The 16,009-nt window shown below is 45.2% G+C and overlaps 1 protein-coding gene across 1 annotated transcript in view; it reads right to left on the minus strand.

Annotated features, from left to right (window-relative positions):
* LOC114432102 (thyrotropin-releasing hormone-degrading ectoenzyme-like) overlaps positions 1-16,009 on the minus strand; it is a 111,429-nt gene that overhangs the window by 68,818 nt on the left and 26,602 nt on the right. Inside the window, exon 4 of the mRNA XM_028399892.1 lies at positions 8,754-8,880. Within this exon, the coding sequence (XP_028255693.1) occupies positions 8,754-8,880 (127 nt within the window). The remainder of the gene's footprint in view (positions 1-8,753; positions 8,881-16,009) is intronic.

The following is a 16,009-nucleotide window of genomic DNA, read 5'->3' on the forward strand; positions in this document are numbered from 1 at the left end:
TCTCCTGGAGGCAGATCTTCACTAGGGGCTGTGGAGTGGACTAAAGACTAGGGTCCACACAGGAGAGACCTGCAACAGGGGGGAGTAACATGAGGGGGTGGGCACGCATAAAGGTACCAGGTCCCATCCGGTCTATGGTCCCATCTCGCTAGGAGTATAGACTGTTGTAGCCATGACAGAGTGGACGTGGAGGACGGTGAGGACACAATAGCTGTGGTCCAAGCTGCTCACTGTGCATCACACTGATCAGCAGAGGGAGCTGAGTAACTAATAAATCGATCGTTCTATAGTTTATAATTCTGATACCACAGCTCTCATAAATCCTGCCTATAGATCTTATGAATCTAATGAGGCCTTTTGTTCAGCTGATAATCAATGATATGATCACAACACACACATAAATACAGCTCTTACACTATGGAACTGATCAATATCCTGCAGTGTTTAACACAGGCCAAAAATACTGATGACTTATATAATCTTTAGAGAATATCCTCTGCATGCTCCCTTAACCAAACACATAAACAGCCCAAATATTAGCCTGACGCTTCATCTGTCGGGACCTGACGGAGCTCCGCAGGCGCTCAGGTTGGGACAGGCTTCAGTCCCGTGCTGGTCTCACCACGCAGGAGACCGTCAGATCTGGAGGAGCCGGAGAGACTCCACCAGGACTCCTCAGGAGACTCAGACGTGTTGAAAACTACACCAACACACTCCAGACTGCTCTCACACACAGACACACACCTGGCTATTAGCATCAGTGTGGCTGCTGGTTTTAAAGCTTCGTTGTTGTCTCTGGAGGCTGGAGTGTTTGTGTATCGATCAGTGCAGCATCTGACTGAATGAACTGAAAATGATTGGTTTGCTGGAAGTGTTTCAGTCTAAAGAGGCTGAAGTCAGTTTGTTTTATTCATCATTGATCCTGTTTGTTTCCTGTTTGTTAATGAGAGCTGAAACGTTCAGCAGCTCACTTCATCCTCCCACGCTCGGCCTCTTCAGTCTGACGTCTTCGGGCTCTCTGCTTTTAGAACTCCATGCAGACTTGATCAGGGTGCAGCAGGTGGAGTTTCCTCTGTGGCTGCGGCTCTTTTGTTCAGTGGGGAAACTTTTGGTCGTCTTCCACACTTTGTATGAATATTAATGCTGAATCCTTTCAAATGGTTCTGACTGAAGCCGCTGACTGGAAGAGGCTCACCGAGGCAGCAGCAGGCCGACAGCTGACTGGCCCGCAGCTCTGTGTGTGTGTTTTACTGTGGACGTGTGTGTTTCAGTTCAGTCCATCTGCTGCTGTGTGTCACCCCGAGGCGGTGGCGAGAGCGAGAGACAGAGAGAGAGAGAGATAGAGAGAGCACAGGACAAAGAGGGAAGAAAGAGAGGCGGGAAGAAAAGATGAAAAGATACACAAGTAGAGGGATGTAGGTGTGTGTGTGTGTGTCTGCCGGACCTCAGGCGGTGCTGTGTGTGTGTCTCTGTGGATCCCAGATGGAGGCAGAGCTCAGCAGAACACATTAGTCCACTTGGCGTGCTCACACACACGCTCAGACACACTCAGATATTCAGCGTAATCCTCCTGACAGCCGCATCACCTGAGCCTCCGCCCGCTCCGCTGTTGTAAGATTTCTGCTCTGCTGGAACAGCCAGCCAATCCTACGGAAGCCCGGAGAGGCCCGTTATCGCCTCCTCTGCTTATCTCCACTTCACGACTGAGCGGAGCAGGAGGAGGAGCCAGCTCCCAGGCCGGGACCACTTTCTGAGGAGAGTGAAGCCGCTCGAGTGTCTCTGAACAAACCACGTCTGTGCTGCACCAACAAAGTGTTCATATTAGGAGTAGAAAACTTTTTTAACCCTCTGAGCGCCGTGCTTTACTCAATCTCCCTCAGACAGTTACTTTATATTTAGCTTCAATATTCACTCCTCTCTGCCTGCTGATCCTCTCAGAACAGATTTGATGTTTCTCAGTGCGGAGACAGTGATGGCTGCTTCAGCTGCTGGATTCTGAGGCAGAGCTACGTGGGGAGAAGCTCCTCCACCTGCAGGCGGACGGAGACTTGAGGACTTGCAGTGGATCCCCTGCAGTCAGAGGTTTCATGGAGCAGAGGTGTTCCTCACTTCCTCTGGAGTCCGCTGCTGGTCTAGACAGCAGAGAGCAGGAGAGAAGCTGAAGTCTGACAGCTCCTGAAACGTTCTTTCTTAGATCATAACGTCTCTTGGACAGATTATTATATATTCATCCACCTTCTGTGTATGTCTGCAGGAGACACATCACTGCACATGTTGTTAGTCTCTGAGTGTCGTCCCTGTGATTGGCTGGTGGCTTATCCAGAATGTGACACCTCTCTGACAGCTGGGATTACAGGAATGAATTACTGGGGTACTGGGGTACAGGACCAGGTGGTGTAAGAAAATAAGACGAATGGTCACATTCTGCTGGGTGTCCTGGTACACAGTGACCTGACATGGTCTGCTCAGAGGGTTGATGTAGAGGGTTATAAAATCCACCAAAAAAGGGGCAAACCCTGGAAGGCTAGGGTTAAATCATGGAGAATTCTGGGCATTAGGTAAAAGACAGGCTGTAGGTACTTTCAGGTGCACAGCATGGGACAGTTAGACATTAACATCCAGCTGGCTCTGTGGCAGACGGACAGAGCTGGCACATAGGCAGTCGCTTAGGGCGCCACCTGCTGGAGGGGGCACTGCTGCAGGTAGAAAGTCTGTAGGAATCTGCAGGATTAAGTTTGCCTTGAAAAGAAAATTATTTCCGGGTTACACGCTTAAGCTGAAGTCAGAGAGGCGGAGCAAAGCATGGAGAGAGGTAAGGAGTCAACAGAAGTCCAAAGTACTGACATGTACCAGGCACAGGCTGGTCTGCACTGGTAAAACTAGCACATGGTGTCAGCAGAGGGAGGAAAGGGCCATGACTGATGATGATGAATCTATCTGTTATCTAGATATAAATCTCAACAAACAACTCAAGCCTTTTGATTTAAAAAAATAAGATATATATCACAAAATTATATACATAAAGGTAACTGAATCACACCCGGTGATCTCAGCATTTTGCCCTGCTGGCCACAAACAAAGTACATTATTCAAAACTATTTAGCACCGACTCCTTTGAACCTCTGAGCTCATTTATCAGCCAAAGTCCAAAACCTGTCACCTCCAGAGCTGCTGCACACAGCAGAGCACAAATCCAACATTTTCCACATAAAACTTGATGTGAAACTCACAGAAGACTCTAATCTAATCTAATTTAACTAGGAAGCTTCCTCAAACATCTGGAGACAAACTTCATGATCCCCAAATAGCCTGGTTCATAACCTATCCTGTGTTAGCTACATGCTAATTTAGTTGTTTGGTGTCTTTAGCATGGTCTCCTGTTTAGCTGCCTTCCCGGTTAGCATAACCTGAAAAGCTTGTCTGTGACCAGCAGTGCATTCTGAGAGTTAGAGTCCAGAACACAGCAGCCCCTTAAACATGTCAGTCAGGATTTATAAAACCAATCATAAGTCCATCAAACCACACCGATCTACTCTGTGTCACTGAGCTTCATCCAGAACCTAACTAGATGCAGATGTTGGGACAGAAACCAAAGTGTTGGACAAAAAATAAAAAGTGTCTCCATCACTGTGATGATGTGACGCTCTGCCTGTCCCCGTGCTCCGTCCCTTTAAATCTGTGTCTCCACTCATCTTTTCTCTGTGACTCTCTCAGGGGAGCTCGATGCCCTGCATGACAACAGATGGAGCCCTGAGGCTCTGGGACCACACACACACACAGGCAGACACACACACACAGTGCTGGCAGCAGTGGAGTGGGGTAAGAAACAAGCTGTGGTAAAGACTGATGTCAACATCTGCATCAGCATGAATGCACACACACAGTCCATGGTTATGTGAATATATGTAGATGGACAAACAAAACTGATTCATAATGGAAGACTGAATTCAGTCACTGCTGACACACAGTTGGAAGACAAACAGGAAGTGTCCAACTGGATTTAAAACAGAAAGTCAAATCAAAGAACACACACACACACACAGAGTTTGAGAACTTCGGGGTGCTGAGCTGGAGGACATCTGGGGACTTCAGAGAGGACTGCAGGCAACAGTAACCTTCACCCAGCACAGAGTGAGGCATGATGGGAGATGCTGTCCTCACAGGTTTGCCCTGCAGTACCATAACAATATATAACAATAGCTTCATGCATGTCAAAGTCAAGGCCTGCGGGCCAAATCCGGCCCGCTGAGCTGTCCTATCCAGCCTGCCCCACGAGATCCAAAACATGTATGACCCGGCCCGAAACTTTCTTATTGTTTTTTTCTTAAGGTTTCATTTTTATAAGGTACCCACAAGATTCCACAGAACAAAATCATGGTCCAACTACAGAGCAATAAAGGTGTTTCAAAATGAAAAGAACAGTGGACACAGCAAGTTAAGTGGAAACAAACCCACCTGATCTTAAGCCTGATTACTCAACTAAACACCAGAGACCAGTGGAGACAGACGTTTACACCAGAGGCTAACATCTCAGCAAATACACTTCACAAGATGTAAGTTCTGTGGTGAGTGAGTTAATCACCTAACATGGGCACCAAACAGGACAGGGACGGTGGGGACATGTCCACAGTGATATCCAGGGCTGCACCCCCTGAGAGTGAGTCATAAGGGTGACTTCTAAAGGGTTAAATAGTGGACTGATCCTGATGAGCAGGGCTGTTTGGACCCAGTGACTCCTGTGTGAGACTGGCAGAGAGATGAGTCAAACCTTCAGGACACAGTGGACACAGTTGGACAGGACAGCCCAGCAGCCTTCTTGTTCAGCATGTTTAGTGCAGCAGGGAGCGTCCCATCATGATGGGGTGAAATCAGTGGTCTACCTGCAGACGCTGCAGAAACAGCAGATCCACAGAGCCAGAGTGTGAGCTGGCTCTGACCCACAAACCGCCGTCAGTCCTGGCTCGGATGTGGTGGTGCACTGAGGGTCGTTTTCAAAATGTTAGCACCTGGAATCAGACCAGCGTACTTTGGCTTTCTGAAGCCTCATCCATCAGCAGTCTGGCCTGAGCCCAGGAAAATACTGACAAATTACACCAACTGCATAAAACCCTACACATTAAAAACACAATCCTCCGACACCACATCTCACAACATAGCTCCACGACACAGCAACAACCGCTGAGCAACCCGCTGTGACCCACAGGATGTGACATGACCTTCCACTCAGCGTGTCAGCATGGCTATTATCAGTGCAAAGGTGGGAGGGGGGGGTTTGAAGCGAACAGGTCGCTCAAACAAAGAGAGTGTTTAATGTGATGAATGAGCACGGACAGGAAGGAAGTGTCTGACACGTGCAATATGGAGGCGCACTGATCATATTAGCTGGTTTGTGAGTGTGAGGAGGAAGAAGGAGACGCACTGCCGGCTGATTGACTCTGGCAGGACAGAAGTGTAAAACACAAAGACACCAGACGAGGACAATCGACGGAGTCTGACTGTTCTCATCTGATTCATTAACTCCAACAGGAAGCATGGCTCCACGGCGTGGTGCCTTTACTGCTTCCAGAAGGCTGCAGTAAAATGGAAGATTTACAAAACTTTCCCTCCGTCCTATCATCACTACAAGGTCTAACTAGTGCACAAAAGATGGCTGACAAACATCCATCCAAACACTCCCACTTCAACTCCTTCAGGGCTCTAGACTAACTTTTTGCACTGGTTGCACTGGTGGGCCTAACTTTTTTTCTTAGGTGCACCAGCACAAAAATTAGGTGCACCGCATCACACTTAATCTGTATATTTTTGTATGTATGTATAATAATCACATATCATCTTAAAATGAATTTGGACCTTGTATAATGAACACAGTTAAATAAAAAGTATTTTAAATACTGATAAAGTACTGATAGTACTCATTCAAATTATGGACAAACTAGCCAACAAGTCTGCCTGTCAGAAATCCATAATGAAGATTCAAAGTTCATACAGCACTCTTCAGTTCCTTGTTTGCTTTCTCTCTGTATTTTCTGGCAGTCACTCCTCACTTATCTATCTGCCAATGTGAATTAAAAATGATTAAAATTATATACACCATTATTTATTTAATAGTTGTGATTGAGATATATATTTTGTTTTCTTCAACACGTTTCTAATGCAGCTACAGTATCTCTTCTCTCATCTTCCTCACCTCTCTTCCTCTCTGCCTCTGTCTCCTCTCTTTCTAAAGCTGAGCTCCAGCTGACAGACTTTTCATTCTGTTACAGTTTTAGCTGTATGCAGATATCATACTGGCAGACAATGGTCCACTATAGCAGGATAATAACAATACTTTTTAAATGGGCGTTCATCATGTAACCATATACTATAACTCCTTAAAACCAGCTGACTGCTGTCAGTCAGTGAATCAGCCTTCATGGATGAACTACGCAGGTCAGATGATACTGTCCGTCAGACCTGTTGTTCAGTCTGTTATAATGCTACGAGCACGTCACGCCCCCTCCCTGAACATTACCGGCTCGTTATCGTCAGTCATTCAGGTCAACAGCAAATTAGCAAAACCCGCATAGTAGCAACAAATCCTGCTCCTCCGCTGCATGTTCACCTGAACTGCGGTTTCTGCAGCGAAACGTCTTTAATACCTGTCTGTCTGTGTGCGCGCTGCGCGGTGCAGTGAGAGGGGCATATGAGTTTTGCACACACTTTTCAAAAAGTCCAGGCTGAAACGAACTTTGTTCTTGTTCCCGATACCTCTGGGAACAGATCTCTCTGTTCTCATGGAGTATGGAACAAGCTTTAGCGCACAGCATCAGCTCTGCGCAGCATATGTCCGTGTTCTTCTTCTGGATTTCCTGCGGTCTCTGATTGGTTTAGACCACAATATGAGCCTGATGTGTGTCTGTTGTTGGACCACGGGGAGACTTTTGAGAGTTGCGGAGAATGTATCTCCCTCTAACAGCTGGTCGTACCGGTGTGACCTCTGATATTTTTTGGTTGCACCTTTGAGAAATTAGGTCGCATTTACGACCAAAATGGTCGCACTCTAGAGCCCTGTCCTTTCAGTGCATTGCTGTCTACATACTAACAGAACCCTGAGTCAAACAACGAAGCGCCTTTCTGTGGAGGCACACAGCCTGAAATCATTACATAACAAACTGCCTCACTGAAAGCAAAGGAAGAGGGCGCTGACTGCGCAACACTTTATAAGGCACTTACACTCCACTCGACGTCTGTGATTCAAGTTAACCTCTAACCCTCTGCCACCGTTTAACGACTGAATGAATCACTTCTATTTTAACTCCCACTTCAACTGCTTCAAGTGCTCCTGTTTAAACCGCTACTTCAGCATCCTTCAGCTTTACCTCTTACTACCACAAACAAACAATAAAAGGATCAAATGTCTGCATGTTTTTGTGTCTCTTCAGGAAGTAATTTGAAAAAACATGTTTTTGTACTTGATTGCGAAACATGCAGCATTGTAGCTAACACTTCATCTACTTTTACAATTTATTGCATACTGAGGTATCCCTCAGATGGCTTTCAAGGATCAATCGCTACTTCGGCATCTTTCAGTGTTCTTTACACGTACCGATATAACTCACAAAAAACACAGAAACCACTTCCACTTCTGTCAGGGCCTGTGTTTCAAGTACCTCTTCAACTACTTTCATTGTATGATTCAATTACTGTTACTGCCTTTTTCCAACTGCTACTGCATTTCCTTGCAGTAACTTTCAACATGCACTTCAGTTACATTCACTGTATTATGTGTTACTTTCATTTTAATTCCTTTTATTGCCTTTTTTCCAACTGCCACTTCAACTTCTACCAGGACCTTTGGTTAAACTGCCTCTTCAGCAACTTAACTTAATGCCTGTTTCACCTGCTGTTACTGATTTTACCAGCGGCCACTTCAACTGCTTTTACTGCTCCTTTTTCTGAATGCTGCTTCAATATCTTGCAGTATCATTGTTTCAATTAGAACTGCAGCACTTATTATCATTACCCTCAACTGTTTTTACTAGCCTTCCAGCTGCCACTTCTAATCCTTGCAGTGCCTTTGTTTTAACTGCTTTTACTGCTTTTCTGTCCTACTCTTACTTTGACCTCTATGAATATTTCACTCTGAGCTACCACTGCCACTGCTTTCGGTGCTGAAACATCATGTCTGGTGCATTTTCTGCAGTTTAATTGAGTTGCTTATGTAACCGGTCGCCTGATGAGTCTTAAAATAAGCAGGATGAAGGGACACAGTAGGCGCCAAGTTTTTTCTTCAACAAGGTCTTTACTTTGAAACCGCACTTCGCTGAATAAAAAGACGCTTTTGCACGACAACACTTCATTTGACTAAATGAGCTAAAAGCCTGTGAGGGGCCAGCGTTTAATGTCAGTGACAGAAACGTCGGCGAGAGAACAGACTAAGGTTGAATTCCCAGAACTAATCACAGCTCACGGCCCCTCGACACGCTGAAGGAAAAGCAGGACAGAGTGTTGTCTTTGCCTGTTACGAGAACAAATTGATGAAACTCGCGGTGAGGAGCGGGCCTGAGACGAGCAGCGCAGGAAGGGGGACCTGTTTCCTCTTTCCTTTTTTAGACCAGCATGTGCGGTTTTTATTTAATAAAAGCTGACAGGAGCTCAAACTTCAGAGGAACATGGAGTTTCTTTCACCTACACACAGTCTGAACACAGTCTGAAAGCGTCTGAACACACCGAACCCATCCAGACACACAAACAAACAGCGCCAGCCGCCTTACCGAGCTTTGGCAGGGAGTACTGGACTTTAAAGTAGTCCTCATAAAATCCCAGAAGCCTCTTGGTGATGTGGAGAGCGTAGTCCCCTGCTCCGCTTGAAATGGCGTCCGGCCGGGCATACAGGCGGATCTGAAGACACAGACAGAGAAGAGGCATCAGGCCGAAGTTTAACAGAGACCGACCAAATACAGATACAAAGAGGAAATTAAAGTTAGTGAATGCTAAGCTCCACAGGGAAGGAAAAGGAGTCGGCACCTCTTTAACTGACACTTCAACTTCTGCCAGTGCCTTTGTTTCAGGTCCTTTTTTTAAACTGACACTTCTAACTCTGTGGCTTCAGGTTCTTCACTTCAAGTTCTTATAGTACCATTGTTTTAACTGCCACTTCCCTTACTTTTACTGCCTTTGACTTCTTTCAGTGTCTTTGCTTCAAGTGACACTTCCATTTCCATTTCTAGTGGTCACTTCAACTTCTATGAGAACCTGAATTTCAACATCCACTTCAACTTTCTTTCGGCGCCTTTTTCCCCCCAAAGGGGACAAAGACACAGGCATGGATTCAGGCTGATTCTAATAAAGATTGATCTACGAGCTGATACAAAGAGGAAATTAGAATTAGTGTATGTTCGTCTCTCCAGGGAACAAAGTGGCATTTAGCCACTTCTTTTTTTTCAAATCTATACAAAAAAAGGAAATTAAATTTGTCAGAGACAAAACAGAGGAGGATGCCCTGCATATTACCTCCACACAGGAAATAACACAATCAGCTGGTGTTTCAATGGAAATCTGCAGAGAACATAAATTACATCTGAGACATCTTTTTGTCCAAGTGTGCGGAGACACAGAGAGGACTGGAATGAGGCCGTATTGGGCAGGTCAGGTCTACAGAGAGGATCGCTGAATCAGGTCGACTTCAGATTCAGCCGTCCAAATAATGCAGTCAGGTGGTGTTTGGGTTTGAATGTGGAGCAACGAAACAAAATGGATTCACAGCAGAGACAGAAGAAATGGATGACGTGGGATCAAACGGCTGTCCGTTCAGCGAGGCTGCTGCTGTGTCGAGTCAGATGTGATTAATGTCCTTTTTATTAGTTAAATTACAGCACACACAGCACATCTGTCTCCACCAACAACACACAAGCTGGTCAGCTGACCAATAATCAATACAGGCAGGTCACATGACTGCTCTGTCCTTAATGCAGTGACCTCACTCTTGACCTCACTGAAAGATCATGCTAACAGTGTGTGTGTGTGCGCTTGTGTGCGTTTGTGTGTATGTGCGTGTGTGTGTGTGTGTGTGCGGGTGCGTGTCTGGCGTGTGTGTACGTGTGCTTTTGTGTGCGTGCGTGTGTACGTGCATGTGTGTGTGTGTTGGTGGGATTAAAATGATTATCAGTTGTTTTGAGCAATCTTCTATTATTTGGAGAGGATCACACTCGGCTAATGTGACGCTGTGGGTGACAGTTAAATTGCAGGGAGCCTCATTTCACCCGCAGAGAGTCATTTAGCTAATTAGAAAATTTAATATGCAGAGTTTTATGTGGCTGCTGTTAAAAATAATATTAATAAAAGCTCTTTTATCTTTACAGTGTGGACATTTACACAAAAAACATGCAAATGTACGGCTGACTTTGGTGCCTTTAGCTACATTCTAACATCAGTAAACTAATGTTTATACTCAGTCCCGCCCCCTTCATGCATGTCAGAAATAAAACAATATACATACATGTGTTTATTCAAGCACATGTTAATGTTGTAAAGACTAAAAAATTAGCATGCTATTTATATCTAGAAAACACTAAGGGTACAGCTAACATACGTAAATACTCAAAAAAAGGGCCACGATGGCGGCAGTGTCAGGACTTGTCATTTACACTGTTAGCATCTACAGTTAGCTTTATGACAATGAGTTTGAGAGTTGTTAGAGCTTATAAGAGTGTGATCTGGAAATCTGCTAAGCTGTTAGCTTCTTCTTCTTATGCTAACAGGCTGACTAGAGTCAGCTAGTAGCTAGTTGTCAGCTATGGTATGTTTAAGAACCTTCATGATCAGTTTATGATGGCATAAACATGTTTGGATGGCGTGTCTGATCACTGCTTCCATTATTTAGTGAAGCAGCAGCACCATTCAGAATCTGTTTATTTGGAGTTCTAACCACAAAGAGAAAAAGTAAAGTGAGCCCTTAAACGACCTTAAAAAGCCGGTTTGAAGAGCCCAGCCTGCTGAGCCACATTAAAACTCTGTAATCATGTTTTAAATGCTTTGATACAAACTCGGCTTTTTGTTTCTGTGGCATCAATCTCCGGGTCTCTTGCGATTCGGTGTCTCTGTCAAAAACGTCTCACTTCAGTGACTTCCAACTGATTCTTTAAACTCCAGTGATTCTCTGGGGCTGACAGACATCTGCTCCATCTCACTCAATTTTCTTTAACAGTTTGGAAACTGAGCCACTGCTCCAGCTCACATCAAAGCTTTGAGGTCTGCTGGGCTAATCTCTCAGTACAGTCAGGCTGTTAGCAGGCTGCTATCATCACTTCATTATTACACAGAGAAAACAATTAGTCTCATCATTAGCAGAGCAACAGCATGTTTGTCCTGAGGGTGGCGCTGGAGGAACACAATGACTCATGGACTGAGATGGAAGACTTGTTTTGGTTTTTTAAATTATACAGAGGATGTATATGTCAGTATGCTAAAGCTATGTTAGCTTAGCATAAAATCCTGTCCTGGAATGGACTCTTATTTTGAAAAGAAAGCAGCCGAAAAAGACAACTTACAGATGTGAGATCAGCTACTCCTTTCAAAGTGTTTACATCATAAGTCCCGCCCCCCTTTGATTTTAAGTGGTTGACGAGAGGAAGCTGATAGTGACAGGCCAGCACTTTGCCCATTTTGGGTTAAACTGAGAACTAAATAACGCAAACCAAGATAGAGACGCCCACATTGAGCTTCACAACCAATGTGTGATGAATGACAATGTGTCATTCAGAGCGGCCACACCCACATTTCAGAGCATTCGGAGCACATTTAATCCCAGTGAAGCTGCCCTCAAGTGGCCAGTTCAGGAACTGCAGTTCACTTTTCACACTGAACACAAATGGCACAGTTTATTGGCTCATGTTCTGCAGGTGAATAGTCGCTTATGTGGCGCACGCACACACACACACACACACACACACACACACACAAAGGTAAACATCACCGTCCCAGTAACGCCACTCTGTGATCTCTCTGAGCTTCACTTCCGCTCTAATAAATCCTGACAGTTAAAATACTGTAACTCTGCTTCTACACTGCCTGTGTGTGTGTGTTTACAGCAGTGATACAGCAGCATTGCATCATGGTGTGCTCTGCGTGTGTGTCTACTCATATTTGTCTTGTGAAAAATGATATGTGTGTATCTTATCACAGTGTGTGTCTCTGTTGTCCTTCAGCTGACAGTGGAACCACACACACACACACACACAGTTGTAACTTTGTCCTGGAACACTGTTTTATTGTTTCATTTCCTCGGGCTGATACATGCATATTGATCAGTGACATCACCACTGCCAGTCACCATGGTAACCTTTCCTGTCAGCTGACGGTGTTTGTGGGTAATTAGTCTGGTTGCTCAGACTGATTAACTACTCTCCATCCATCACACACACACACACAAACACACACACACACATAGGGCTGGCAGCTCGTTTTAAAGGGGACAATGATTTGCTGTTTGATTATGTCAGAAGTCACAGTTATAAACCCTAACCCTAACTATTTGTATTCACGAACCCATTTTAACTCTGCACAAATCAGCCAATCACTCTCTGAATGTTGGTCATGTGACTGCTGCTCACACATGACTCCATCATGGCTTCCTGCTTGTTGCTGAGGAGGACATAGTGTTTGTTGTTGATTTTCTGTCTGTATTATTGTTTCTTTCCATCCGAGGATGAAGGTACCAAAGTCTTCATCACACCGAGGTGCTTCGAGTACCTCCACATGACAGGTGAATCATGGCAAACTCAGCATCAGGGCTCCCTAACAAGGATCCTATTATGACTCCTGATCACACTGCAGCAGAGTAACATCTTCATTTCCCTGCACCCACATCACTGCATTTGTTTTTCCTTGATACAGAGGCAAATATTAAAAATGTGCATGCATTATCATATGAAATGATGCTACATGTGGATCGCTTAGACTGTTCTGAATACAACAAGGTACAGCATGTATGACAGCACTAACAATGACCAAGATAAGAGCCTGACACACACAAAACTGATGCTACTAACATTAATGTATTCTGTAATATGTGGGTACTATCCAAAATGTTAACTCTATGCTAATAGTTAATCCCTCTTTGTCCTCCTCTCGTCTCAGCAGAGCAGATTTTTCAATAAAAATTCAGTTTTAAAGCAGCTCTCGTCTTCTCTCTGCAGCTTCTCCTCCCTCCAGCAGAACTCATCTCAGTGGCTGACTGAATATCTGCTCTCAAAGTGGAGTCTTTATTGAAATCGTGGCTCCTTTCAGCAGACTGCCAGCGAGTGGCTGAATTGAATATCATCTCCTGAGGATTCCTCAAGCGCCAGCAGTAATGTTCTCCCAGGTGAGGAGAAACCCGGGCTCATCATGGTTTTATGTTTTTTTAGTCGGTGTGACGTCTGCACAACCCCCTGGGACGGTAACATGCGGCTAAAACGCGTCACGCGGCAGCTCGGCGGCTCCTGCTGCCCCTCGGTGGAAGGCGGTCTGACGTTTTAAAAGCAGGAACATGCAGGTCATCTGAAGCAGAACGTTTAAATTGCCTGAAGTGTGAAAGGTTGTCAGCCATGTTCCTGAGCTCTGTGACGGAGCGTTCAGCCTCTTTGTGCCCCTGCTGAGCAGTTTACAGAACGTTCTGCAGGATGTTGGAGCTGCTGCTTCCTGAACCTGAACATGGACTTATCACAGCTACACACCAGCAAAAGTCCAATTTCACTCACACTGCTTTGAGCGAAGCATCTTCAATGGAAATGAATCAACACAAATTCAAGCCGCCTCCGAGGTTAACGTTCTGACACAAACCAGAGTCCAGAGCAAATAAAACCACAGAAATATCTGAACGTCTGGTTCCTCTGAGAGCAGCCTCACAGGACATGAACTGACAGACATCAAAAGACACAGCACTCATGCTAGCCTCTCTGTGGATGTGCTAACAACGCCATGCAAACATGCTAAAGCAATATGTGCAGTGTTTACGATGAGATGAACAAACAGATCAATACAAACAGAGGCAGGACTGATCCTCTGGAGACCATGAACATCTGTGAGGTTAACTGAGCGGACCCTGCCAGCACACCTCCATGATCAGATCACATCCAGTTCAGAGAACACAGTGTGCTCTCTCTTGGCTCTGTTTCTCAGCACTCTGCTGCTCTGAGTTTATTTTTAACTGCGTTTCACCGTCTAAGTCCGAAGGATTCCACTTCTCCATGTGAATTAAAGTGCTGTCGATGAAAACAACACAAACATTTCAGAGTGAAATCCTTTTGAGGAGGTGAAGAGATTATTCCCCCTGAACTGCTGGGGAGCTTTTAATGTAAAACAGATTAACAGCAAACAGCAGCAGCAGCTGCAGCAAACTGGAGCGGATCAGAAACCGACGGCCTCCTTCCAAAACACACACACACACACACCATCTCACAGACCCACTGTTCAAACAAAGACAATTAGACAGAGAGCGTTAATAATAGAAAACAAAGCGGCGTCTTCACGTACATGTTGGCTCTCTGTGGCTGTCATGCTGTTTTCTCATGTCACTAAGAAAATATAATATCTATTAAATAATAATGTAAACACACACTCATCATGACAAACAATAACAACACTGAAACTGCTCCTACTCACATTAAAGTGTTATTCAAGAAGGACGATCTGACCTCCCTCATTTGAATATAAGCTAGAAGCTACATGTTGATGAAGGTTGGAGCATCTGGAAGACTTTTCTTTCAAACCATGTCTTGTCAAACCAACAACCAGCAAGCTATGACGACTAGCGTGTGAGCTAGTGAAATGATTAGCAAGATTAGCAAGTTTTGTAGTAAAAGCAACAACCAGCAAGCTAGCTACTATGACAACTAGCCTATAAGCTAGTTTGGTAAGATAAGCAGGTTTTAGCAAGGCACTATGGCTACAGGTTAAAGTAAAACAGGAACTTGTTGTCCCCTTTATTACTTTTTAGATGAGCTAACTGTCTGCTGGGGCAGCAGTGGCTCAGTGGTGAGCAGGGTTGTCCAATAACCGGAAGGTCGGCGGTTCGACCCCAGCTCCTCCCTAGTCATTGTTGCGTGTCCTTGGGCAAGGCACTTTACCCGCATTGCCTCCAGTGCACTCACTGGTGTATGAATGCGTATGAATGAATCGGCGGTGGTCGGAGAGGCCGCACCTTGGCAGCCACGTCTCTGTCAGTCTCCCCCTGGGGAGCCTGTGGTTACCACTGGTAGCTTACCACTGCCACTGTGTGAATGTGGTGTGAAAGAATAATGCATCTCAATGTAAGTGCTTTGAGTGCCTGCCCAACAGAGCAGAAAAGCGCAATATAAGACCAATGCATTATTATTATTATTATTATTATTGCTGCTTCCTTAATTAAACTGTAAGAAGATGAAGCAGGAAGTTTGAGGTCTGCTTTTAAAACGTCTGCTCATTTTATTCTCAGCAGGAATCCACTGAATGATCCAGTCAGTCAACCTGAGAAATCTGCTCTGACATTCTCTATAAACTCTGGGCATTATTCAGACTTTAGAGAGCGGGGATACAAACAGAAAACACACACACACACACATCTTCTCCGTCCTCCCCCCCGTTCTCTCCCCTTGTTATCTCTCCGACATCTCTCGCTGCGCAGACTGTCGCCCTTGGATGATGGATGGGGTGATGGATGCTCGGTTGCCGTAGTAATTTGATGGATGGTTTACCAACTGATACGAGTGGCGCTGCGACACAGACACACACACACGGTCCTTGACATTGAGATCAACAGGCCTGAGACAGGCACTACTCCCCCTGTAACAACCAGAGCTGACCCGTGACTGCGGCGCCACACATATGTCCAATCATATCATCACTTTTGCTGACGACACCGCTCTGATGAAGAGAGACAGCCAGAGCAGAGATAAGAGTCTCTGTCAATGTCAACAAGACAAAAAATGATTGTTGACTTTAGGAGGAGGAGGAGGAGGAGAAGGAGGCAGGAAGATGTCCACGGCTCCAGCTCTCATCAGTCTGAGTGCAG

This window comes from Parambassis ranga, chromosome 2, assembly GCF_900634625.1.
Source record: "Parambassis ranga chromosome 2, fParRan2.1, whole genome shotgun sequence".
In the NCBI taxonomy this organism is placed as follows: Eukaryota; Metazoa; Chordata; class Actinopteri; family Ambassidae; genus Parambassis; species Parambassis ranga.